An 11,836-nucleotide genomic window follows, 5' to 3' on the forward strand; every position below is an offset into this window, starting at 1 on the left:
ACGAGACGAGAATCGCACAAATCGAGATGCCTTAGGAAGTATGAAACAAATTAAGTGGTTCAGTTTTACACACTTTCAACTGAGCCATCTTCAATGACATGATCGACTTAAAAAGATGAAAGGAAAAACATTTCCTCTGTTTAGATATACACCAAGGTTTTGTTTATATCTTCCTATCAATTGCATTGAGTACACTTTTCAATTTTTTCTTTCTTACCAAGGAGGTTGTCATTCTCCTTTTCGAAGTAAGAGACCAATTTTTATGATACACTATGAGAGCAATGAATTATAATGCCAAAAATTTAGTGCTAATCCATGGGTTGACTAAACATTTTCAAGAGCTTATGGGTTCAAATATAATTTCCCACTGAAAAATTCTGGAGCAAATCAATGCATGACACAGCAAAATTTATTAGTCGGATGCGTGTTCAAGAATTCAAGAGAATCTAGCAAGTGGATGTGATTCACTTAAAAGGCAATCTTGATGTATGTAGAGATACTCCTGTCTGTATACGAATAGGAGGCCATAAAATGATGAACTAATGAACAAAGATATTTCCGCTATGTTTCTCCTAAAAAACACGAACAAGGATATTAATGAACTTACATCGATGAAACACGAAATCAGTACTACTAATCAATTTCTAATTTACTTCTATAATTCTGAATTACAACAGAAATACATGCATATAAATCGATATTCGCTAGCAAGAAACTATAATGCAAGGTCATCTTTATATAAACATAACACTGAAGATCAATCTTCATATATTTCCGGAAAGGTGTCATAAGCCATCTAAACATAATAAGCTAATTCTGGATCCTGATCCTCTACTTCACCCTCAAATCAATAATCGGGGGAAAAGAGGCTTTCATCACCTCTTAACTACATACTTAATAAGGCTCTCTACTTCTATCTCCCTCATTGACGCCATCTTTTCCTAATTAAGTCATGACCTTCGTGACTTGGGTTGCAATCTCTCTCAAAAAACAAACCACGATCCACGGTAGCTCTTAAAAATGATAATATCATTTGGTCTAATTATCTACTTCTGACAATCAGATTCCAAGTCGAATATTTCCATACTTTTTCCTCCTAGGTCTTGACACGATCTTGGTTTCCACGTCACACATCAAGCATATACAATCTTACCACTGCAATGAGCGAACTCTCCGGAGCACATGGGGTGGTCTTCGCTTCTCCACAACCGGAATGATGTTTTCCATTAGCTGCAACAAAAATACACAAGGTCAAATGGATAATAGCAAACAACTATTACAACCACCGTCCCTCATCTTCCAAAATCCTATTCCTCTGGATAAAATGTTCAACTAACGTCGCTCATGGGCCAAACTGAAATGAAAAATCATCAATTACCAGAAGTTTCAAAACGGGCAACTGTATTATTTTCTTCCTTATACATGGAAGTCTATAGTAACTTGTTTTCTTGTCTAATTACATTACCACATGCAAATATAAATGGAAGTCTATACTTAGACTTCTAATGAAGGCCATTCTTTGTTATTATAACATATTGATTGTCTTGACTACAGCGAACCCAAAGCTTAAATTAAATAGAGGACCACAACCGTATACTTTTAGGAGAGAAATGTTCCTTTTTGTAATCATATTTATCATTGTGAAACTTTCCTATTTCTTCCCTCGTGGAAGTAGGCAAAGACCCAACCATGCATATTATTTGCATGTTGTTCTGTCAAGCATGAAAATCCATCCCCTCAAAGGTTGGAGATATGCTTGGCTAAGGTAAACTGCTAGGCAATAAGTACACTAAACATAATTCCAATTGATACGTTTATATTTAAGTTAACAAAGTCTATGCCAGTTATCAAATTATAAAATGAAACAAATTTGTAACAACTGGTGTATGCAAAAGTTCTGAGTTATATACATCAAAATAATTTTTTTTTAATAATTTATATGCATCAAAACAATGTTTAACCTTACACAATGCACTCATGCTATATCTGCCTGAATCATGTACTGCCTGCTAGATAGTGCTTAAATTGTACTCTACATTCATGAGACTTTGCATTTGGATTATCATGATTCCAAATATCATTAATATTTTTGTTTCTGTTTGTTTACTGGGAGGAGGGTGGATATTCTTGTAGAATGTAAAGAATTTAGACTGTACATTAAAAAAAAACGTAACTAGGGGTCAAGTTTTTTATTTTGGGAATGACAGATGATTATATACAGATTAAGAAATTCAGAATATACAAAAGTCACAGATGTCGAGCGTTGAGAGGCCATATAAACTCCATTAATATTTCAAGATAAACCAACGCCTCCACTAGGGAGACATGAAAAATTTTTATATCTAAAATCTAAACATGCCACATCTATGGCTGCAAGGTATAATAAACAATAAGGGTCATTACTGTAGACATCTAGCTTTCTTTACCTCTTCAGGCATAAGTACGAAATAATGGAGATGATACTTATTTGGGTGCACTGGAGAAAAATTTGTATAATTTTCCATGTAATTTTCTATAATATCTGCCTCATATTGTATTTTTCACTTCATCAAATTTGTTGTTTCTTATCCAAAAAGAAGATCACCATATGCCAACAACCAAGTTCCTAATAAAATACAATCCCTTGCAGAATCAATTAACTACATGCACCAGGAATGAAATGAATACCTGCTTAAGTCTTCCCTGAGTCTGCTCAGCCTGCAATTAAAAAATAAAATTGTTACAAAATAGAATATAAAAAAAATGTTAAGGCAACCAAGGAGAGCAAGTAAAACACACACGTCTCAATTTGGTGGCATGTTTAGATATTACTACAGTTAGTCACTTTTTTGGGCTTGGGAATCTGTTTGCCCGACTGGTTAGGCCCCTGGCACTATTTGTGGTACTTAGTGAAGGCTTTGCAGTTTGTTCTTAATAAAGTTCCTTCTTTCAGAAGAAAAACAGGTTAAATGCAGAGAAAAAAGTGCGAGGTCTTAACATCAACTTGAAAACCAAAACACCAAAATTAGATAACTTTAAAAGAAAATGATTTAGCTCCTACGCACACTCATGAACCAAGCATCATGCACAAATACAAGAAATCCAAACCCATCCTCATTTTAAACCAATACGCAGACCAAAAAAAGGGGCAACTGAACCAACCAGCCAATTATTAAATGTTCAAATTGGTTTGTCTGATCTTTTACAAGCTCAAACTTATAAAACAAGCCAAAAATCTTGTTCGCAACTGGCTAATTAAGTTTCCAAGGAAGCTTGAACATGTTAAAAAACAGACAGGCTTGATTATCTGTCTCCTGGGTTAAGAAAATATTTAAAATTTCATACGATATAACGGATTGAACTCATTTGCCGGACTTGAACTCATGTTATAATGGATTGAACATGTTAAATGACGTAGTCAAGTACTTAAATCATTTATCTCTACACTTTGCAAACAAAACATTAAAGTATACACTTCAGTGGTTTCGTATGCATGTATTCATATACACTACATGAATATGTACATATATTCATAAGATTTATATAAAAATATTCTAATTTATAATCCTTAGTATTCATGAAGCTTGGTCATGAAACATTACTTCAGCTTGGGTTAACTATCAGGCTAACTAACTAATCAAGCCAAGCCCGACAGGTTTGTTCATTTACAGCGCTGCTGACAATGATAATGAAAGTCTTCAATGGGATGAAACAAAGCAAAGTAACAATATTTGGTTAAAGTATGACTACATACTGCTTTATACACAATAGAAGTGGAATTTCATCACAGCATACGAACACAGTAGTCAGACAAGTCAAATCAAATTGGTGACCGTTTGGAGTTGCATATTTGTAATTGACAAAACGTCTGCAACCTCAGCAAAATGAGACATGTGAAAGGAAAAGTCGTTTTGTTGGAAAATTTAACAAAGTAACAAACTGTCATAACTATACCGAATGCTGATTGCGACTCAAACACAGCTCAATTTGGCCCCAAACTCTAATGCTACCAAAGTACTGAACTTCTACTACCATTTCATAGTGGAAAAGCGCATTTCTCACCGCAATTCGGTGGCCAACTACAGTCTAAAGCACATTAGATTCATAATTCGATTACCTGTTCTTTCAAAAGCTGCTCGTTTTCCTCCTCTAACCGGACTGCCAATGACTCCAATTCATCTTGATAAGCCTAAAATCCAAAAACCCCACAATCAGAAAAGTACAAATAAGCATGAAAAAACAAACAAAAGAAATATCACATACACCATTTCATCAAAAACCCAATTCCACACCTGCTTTCTCTCTCTGGACCTGGCCGCCGATTCCCGGTTCTTGATCATCCTTTTCTGTCTCTGCTGCGACGCCTTATCCATCGGCTCCATAACGGCGCGCCCCCTCTTCCGTCTCCCCACTCCTCCTCCACTCCCAGCAGGGTCCGCCACATTTCCAAACCCAACAATCGACCCTTCAACCTTATCAATCGACCCGAACGGGCTGAGCGGGATCTGATCAAAGGAAAATACTCCGCTGCTCAATCTCTCCGTCTCGGGCGGCGGCGGCGCAAGCGGAAAATCCTTAATGTCGTTCTCTTCCACGGCCCCGGCCCTAGCCAAAAAGTCCTCCAGAGTCATCATCTCATCGGGAACCTCCTCTTTACACTCCTTCCGACATTCGCCGGACACAATTTCCCGCCAAACTTCGTCAACAGTTTTCGGCGGCGGCGGCGCAGTGGAGCTATTAATTTCTGCGGAGGAGTCGAGTAGGGTAATTTGAGCGTTGAGGAGGGTGGCGTCGGTCATAGGGGTGGGGTTGGAGTCGTAGAGGAGACCGTCAACGGTTATGGAGCCGATTGGAAAGGCCAGCGTCGTACTAGTGTTGCTGTTCTGGTAGTTGTTTAGGGATTGGGGGTGCGCAGAGGAGGAAGACGGGTGTGCAGTGGTGGTGGTGGGCTGGGGCTTTGTAGCGGGGGAGAAATTGGAAGAAGGGCGTCGGGAGAGATCCGAGTTTCGTGATCTCGACGACGACGACGACGACATTAGCTTCGACGACGCCATCTCTTCCGTCGCTGATTTCTCAGGCCCCTCGGACTGTCCGCTATCTTTCTCTCTCTAGAATCACTCTCTCTCTCTCTCTCTCTCTAGAATTGGAACTTTTAGGGTTCTGATCCGGTGTTTTGTTGGGATCAGGCCCCGCACCGAAGCTCAGTGAGAAGAACCCCTTTCAACGAGCGAAGCGAAGCAGTTTGTCACATCCCAGAACCTTTTTTGGTGCGGATATTTTGGTGGGACCAAGTATTTAATACAAACCGAGAACCGAGATTATGATTTGCAAGGGTTCGTGGGTCCCGGTGGGACTTACGTAGGCCCCACAGAATAGCGCAATCGGACTGGCGGTTGTAGGGGATATGTGTGTGGTCGCGTGGTAGATGAGTTTAGCCGGATGCCTGGAGTATGGTTGTTGACCCGGCCACAGTCAGGGATTGCTATCGTCACGGACGGCAGGGACGGCTGTGATGCAAGGTTGTGTGGTGTCGTGAGCAGATTGGTGAGTTGAATTGCACATATTCGTCCAGCGTGGCATGCGGACTGATCTGTGGGCTGGAGGAGAGAGGTTTAACTTCAATTCTCAGGCTGGGAGGGGTCAATGAAGCAAATTTGGCCCAGGCCCAATTATGAAATTTTTTTCCTATTCTAATAGCTCGTTTACTGATTTGTAATTAGAATTGAAGGAATTAAAGTGAGAAGGAATTAAATTGACGAGGTGTTGGAAGCTGGTGGAGAAATCAGACTGGTGTTTACCACCTATCAAATTTATTAACTTGATCGTCGAAGAGTTTTTAACTAATACCACACTTTTGCCTAGACCTTTTTACGATATTTACTGTCTTGCAGGTTATGCATGAGTCGAACCATCGTCTTTTGGCAACGAGCAGATTTTGGTTCAACAATTGGTATTTTTATTCAGAGAACTTCCGCTCTCCCGTTGAATGAGTGTCTAACACCATGAATGCTGATGGAGGCTTTTATCCAACCCTGCAGCAAGAAACATTGCAAGCAATCCCGTGAATGTTCTGGATTGTTTGCGGTGCTTCTATCTTTGTCAATAAAAACAAAGGAAGAAAAGAAAAAAAAAAGAGAAAGTTAATAGTTATAAACTTGTACGCAATAACTAAGCATATATATGGGGGACAAATGCCAAACCAAGTGCATGAGATATGCATGATCCCCTCCATCACATATTGTTCAGCTATCCACGTTAATTCATCACGCTCTCTCTCTCTCTTTTATCTCTTCATTATTAACCTGTAAACTGCTGTACCAGATGTCATCAAATTAATAACTCCACGTGATCCACGTTTTATTAAATTACATTGTAAGCCACATGATGCGGTGATAAATTAAGACTTCATGATTTAATTTTTTTTTTTAAAAAGACTAATTATCAACTACCGTATCATGTAGTTTATAAAATAAGATTTGAAAAAATCATCTCTCTAGTATTACCCTATGCGTTTATGAGATGCATATCTTTTAAATCACAAAAGCAATATTAGTTAGCGGCGTTCGTTCTATCTTGTACAATAATCGACAGATTTCAGGTTTGCCTGCCGACCTACCTTGATGAAGCCTCAACTCCCCCGTTCAATTGAATCACAACCTACTCGTATTATGTCAGCTCAATGCATTTTTCCCCTCCATGTTTGTTTTAATATCTTGGGAGCAGCCTCTCCATAAATAGGGGTAAGGCTAGCCGACATTTCCCTCTCCCAAACCCTGCGTAAAGCGGGAGCCTTGTGCACTGGGTACGACCTATGTTTGTTTTAATATCGGTTATGCCCCTTATACCACACTAGAAGTTCCTCCGGCCAAATTTTTTACACGTATATTTTTGGCATTTGATGTTTGGACAAATACTTTTGGCATCATTAACCATCCATTTTTTAATATGCTCTTCTCTCCTGCGAGGGTTTCAACCATTTCAGGTGCTTAATGGCTAATGCTGTAATGCATGGTTTTTTTTTTGCTAGTTGAGATAAGAGATAAACAAGCTGCACAAATATAGGGTCTTTATTGGTTTCAAATTAATGGATCAGGAATGCTAGATCTCTCTCTAGGGTTTTTTGAGATTTCGAGATTTTGTAGAAATGTAAGTTTGCAGGGAAAATGTTTCTGTGAAAGCGATGGCTTTCATTCATTGCTTTCACATATATATAGTACAGACTTTACAGTCCTATGGAAATAATGAAACAACTATACTTACTAATCAACATTTACATTTGAATTGGATGATAAGAAACGGAACTAAGTGATAGAATTCACTTTTGACTTGGACTCTTGGTTAATAGCTTTCAAGCTTTTTTTTTTATTTATTTTTTATTTATTTATAGTTGAGCGATAGCTTTAGTAGGTTACTAGTTCATTATTAAGAGAAAGGAGAATCGGTGGAGATCAAATCCGCATCAAAATGCATAAACCTGAATGCTTTTCACCACTGTGGTAAATCGCAAACTTCAAGCAATTCTTGTTTTTACAGTATAAGGACAATTTGTCTTTCAAGAAAAAAAAAATCTTCGTAAAATTGGTTAAACATAGTTGATGTTAAAGTACTCCCAAAAACATCGACCAAAGTATGTAAAAGGCTACCAAACAGGCTTTATTGTTTTCTTCCACGGTACGAGGCAAAGTATTAGTATTTGGAATATGAAACCAAATTTATTGTCGAGTAATTAACGAACCATCTTACAATTAGTGGCTCTCATATACAGGAGTTTCTTGAGGACTATGATTTCTCAATAACTAATTAATTAGGTACATACATCTACGTACCATAAATTTCTATAACATAGGTATTACTAAATTGATCCTAAAGTCAGATAGAGATAATGCTTCCATTAAAATAAAAACGGTCAAAAGATTAGTTTAAATAGTGCAATTTTTTTTCTTAAATAAAGGGGAACAATATTCACCTCTTTCAAGCTTGGAGAGGCTATTGGGAATTTCACCCTGTCCGTGGCCACAATCAAGCAAACTCACCAGCTTAGAGCATTGAACCCGAGACCTCGCACATTTTTTTGTTTATTGGGGAGCCGCAATCCATGCCCTTACTACTGAGCCACATGTTATGGTTAAATATTGCAAATTTTTAGTTGAAAGAAGAAGATAAATGCCAAGACTCTCAAAGTGGGACTATGTACTCTCTGACATCTCACAGTTTAACATTAATTTTCATACTAATATTACAAAATATGTGTAAAAAAACATTAAGTGGTAGAGAATCTTAAAAAGTCACATTTTTTTAAAAGTCTCCTTAGCATTTCTCTCGTAAGAATTTATATACGAAAGAAAAAAGCATCGATTGTAGATGACGAAAATGTGACAATGATGGATTGCTAATGATTTTGGGATTTGGTAGTTTCATGCGTGGCTCAAAACATAAAAAGCATAGCAAGACATCGACGATTGAGTTTAAAGTTTGGCGATAGCCCATGCAAACATCAAAGAGGTGCCTTTATTATTAGTTATCCACGTAAACCTTCCGACCTGAATTTGTTTATATATAGTTAACTAAAACTCTATATATATATCTGAGAATATTCATCAATCTTAAAGGGTTCAATGGTAATTTTCATGCCCTAAATCGAGGGGTTGCGATGTTTTGTGCTTGTAGGCTTCGATCAGACTCCTTGATACTCCTCTAGGTTAAGAAAGAGACGGTGTAAGTAATCATATAAAGTTTTATATATAGCTGTATGTAAGAAGAAAATGTACATAAAGACAATAAAGAGGGGCCAAAGGAGGATTTTCAGATGCAAAAAAGGTCCTGAAGAGGGAAAGGCTCTTCAGCAAATTTAGCATTTGAAGCTTGCAAACAAATTGGAGAAGTTCTCTCTCTCTCTCTCTCTCTCTCTCTCTCTCTCTCTCTCTCTCATATGAGATTACAGCGTGAACTACAATCCTTAAACAGACTTTTAGAGGCTTTATTAAAGCAAAGATATATGAACAAACTAATTAGCTAGAAAGTTGAATAGCTACCTCATTCATTGTTCTTTCTTACAAGGTTCGTATATAGTGGGGTTATGAGTTCGACATCATTTATAGATCTCTCCTTTAAAATTTGGGAGCTACCTCGTCCTCGTAGCCTACATAAGATCGACATCGACTTTGTTCTTCTAAATTAAAGATCGACCAAAAGATGTGGGCAAAACTTAGAGCTTCTTCAAATATTGCAAAGGGTATGTATATCTTCTATCTCTTTTTTCCCTTTATATATATATATATATGTATGTATGTACGTATGTATTTTCTTTTTTTTGTGTTCTATGCCATATTACTCTAAGCTCTGGGTTAACAGATCTAAAAGAGAGAACTCTATAGCATGTGGTTTGCCATGTTGCCTGTTGGATTTTTTGAATGTGAAAACTAACTGGTTACCAAGTTTTGAGAACAATATGTACCTATCTTGTATCTATATATGTTGGGAAAGAAATAAGACATCAACTTGAAGTTTTAGCAGAAAGAGGAAAGTGGTCTTTCTAGGGTTCTCTTGTTACCATCATGCTCAATTATTGCTACACTCGTCATGATAAATCTCTTCTGAGAAATACACTGCATGATAGGTTGGTAGCACTTTGAATCTTTCGCAAGCATAAGATGGTCTTCATATATATGGATTACCAATTTTGGATTATCGTTTTCAGGGAAAGAAGTGATAAGGCAAGTTCGTAAAAGCTTCAATCTAAACGAGGAGTACCTAAGTGCATTTAGAACCAAATCCTATGCAGACTTCTTCAACAAAGCTCAGTTGCTTGTAAACGAGTCATCATCATCTCCTTTGAATTACAACCATGATCACAAATTGACAGAAGTCCTCCTAGAACCTGGTCAAGAAGCCATACCAGATATCCTTGACTCGGCAATTCTTTCGAAGGAACCTAAATTGAAGGGCCTTATGCTCAACTACTTTGACATAAGTGCTGAAGCCTCAAAAATATGCAGCCACCTCTTAAAAAGCATCAACCATGTCCAATCCAGTTACCACTTTGTTCAACAAGAACTTGATAAATTTGAAGAATACTCACCGGACAAAATCAAATCCATTATTTCGGAGCTAAACTTGCTCATACTTCAAAACAACATTAACCCTTTTTCAAACCCTAATAACCATGACTTTGAGCTCATTCATGAAAAGTACTCGTCGGTTTTGCACCACCTAAAGTCGATGAGGAAAAAGGTGTCGCGGAAGATTAAGCGCATTAAATGTTTCAAAAAGGCCACTGGGATTTGCATAACAGCAGCTTGTAGTTTGATTGCTATAACCGCTATTGTTTTAGCAGCACATACTCTCACTGCCTTGCTCATGGGGCCAGCTCTCATCAGCTTCCCATTTAAAAGCTTCAAGAAAAAACCGCGTAGCATTCCATTTTTGAGAAGTAGGATTCTTACCAAAGTTGGAGAACAACTTGATGTGGCAGCCAAAGGGATTTATATTTTGAATAGGGATTTCGACACGATGAGCCGACTTGTGGCAAGGCTTCATGATGAGGTTGAACACAACAAGGCGATGATCCGGTTCTGCTTGGAGAGGAGAGAGGATAAGTTTTCTTTGCAGGTTGTGAAGGAGCTTAAGAAAACTGATGTTGGATTCAGGAAGCAAGTGGAAGAGCTTCAAGAGCATGTGTATTTGTGTCTTGTAACAATCAATCGAGCTAGAGCTTTGGTGGTCAAGGAGATGACAAAATCTTGTGCAGAAAATTGATTTAGAAGTTAAGGATGGTACGTAGCCATTTAAAAGGCCTTGTACAGTATAATACTTCATGTTCTGTAAATTATATACGACCACACACGATTTGTATAATGACCGAGAATCTATAAGATTTATATGGAAAAAAAAATGTTCATTATATATATTGGGTATTCATTCCTTTTTTAGTTCACCTATCATTGGCTTTTAAAAAGAGATTTTAGTAACTTTCTCCCTTGGACCTTCTTGATGATTGAACCCATCTAGTTTCTAAGTCACCTGTTGATGCACAAAATCAGTGATGACTTTGGTACAACAGAAAGTGTTAAGTTTGTGACCTTCGCTAGATTGCTCCGGTCACTAGTGTGGATAAATATGTAAATGGATAGAGACAGGGAAGCAAACACAAGATGTACGTGGTTCACCTAGATTGGCTACGTCCACGGAGTAGAGGAGTTCTCATTAATTGTGAAGGGTTTACACAAGTACATAGGTTCAAGCTCTCATTTAGTGAGTACTAGTGAATGATTTAGTACAAATGACATTAGGAAATATTGTGAAAGAATGATCTCTATTTATAGAAGAGGGTTTCTAGTTTCATTCTGACATTGACACATGTCGTGTTGTGATTGGCTTCTGATGTTGACACGTGTCGCGCTATGATTGGCTTCTGATGTCAACACGTGTCGCACTATGATTGGCCTCCTGGTTGGAAGGAAACTCTTCTGGGTCCTTGACGGTATAACGTTGACCGATGCTCAGTAGTTTCGGGATTGGTCAAGTATGGTACAAACAGTGCTCCCCTAAGTTCCCGAGTGAGGGAAGCTCCTTGGTTGGGGACTTGCAAGATCCAAGCCATTGAGTAATCACGAAACTTCTAAGTACCGAAGTGTGGTATCATTTTCACTTGCCTTATGTGTCTCATACGTAGATGTGGCATTTTCTCTGTAAGTACTTTTCCTCCATCCAGGGGTGGTATCTTTAACCGATGAAGATGCACAAGGTAATGTATCAATTTCACTTGAAGCTTACTTGTAGTTTCAGGCTTGGTCAAGTGCGATACAAAACCCTATAGTAGGAGTCCCCCAAGTCGCCGAGCTAGGAGATTTTCCGAAAG

General features: G+C 38.0%; 2 protein-coding genes across 2 annotated transcripts; one reads left to right on the forward strand and one right to left on the reverse strand.

Annotated features, from left to right (window-relative positions):
- Positions 1-716: 716 nt before the first annotated feature.
- Positions 717-5,223, reverse strand: LOC103444650 (G-box-binding factor 4-like). The gene is made up of 4 exons (XM_008383603.4): positions 4,272-5,223; positions 4,097-4,168; positions 2,668-2,697; positions 717-1,230 (listed from the first exon to the last, which is right to left on the reverse strand). The coding sequence occupies exons 1-4, from the start codon at positions 5,031-5,033 to the stop codon at positions 1,150-1,152; spliced, it is 945 nt and encodes a 314-aa protein (XP_008381825.2). The 5' UTR covers positions 5,034-5,223; the 3' UTR covers positions 717-1,149.
- Positions 5,224-8,577: 3,354 nt separating this feature from the next.
- On the forward strand, positions 8,578-10,912 carry LOC103444649 (UPF0496 protein At1g20180-like). The gene is made up of 2 exons (XM_008383602.4): positions 8,578-9,211; positions 9,677-10,912. The coding sequence occupies exons 1-2, from the start codon at positions 9,172-9,174 to the stop codon at positions 10,732-10,734; spliced, it is 1,098 nt and encodes a 365-aa protein (XP_008381824.2). The 5' UTR covers positions 8,578-9,171; the 3' UTR covers positions 10,735-10,912.
- Positions 10,913-11,836: the final 924 nt, after the last annotated feature.

The sequence above is a fragment of the Malus domestica genome, chromosome 10 (assembly GCF_042453785.1).
Source record: "Malus domestica chromosome 10, GDT2T_hap1".
Classification (NCBI taxonomy): domain Eukaryota; kingdom Viridiplantae; phylum Streptophyta; class Magnoliopsida; order Rosales; family Rosaceae; genus Malus; species Malus domestica.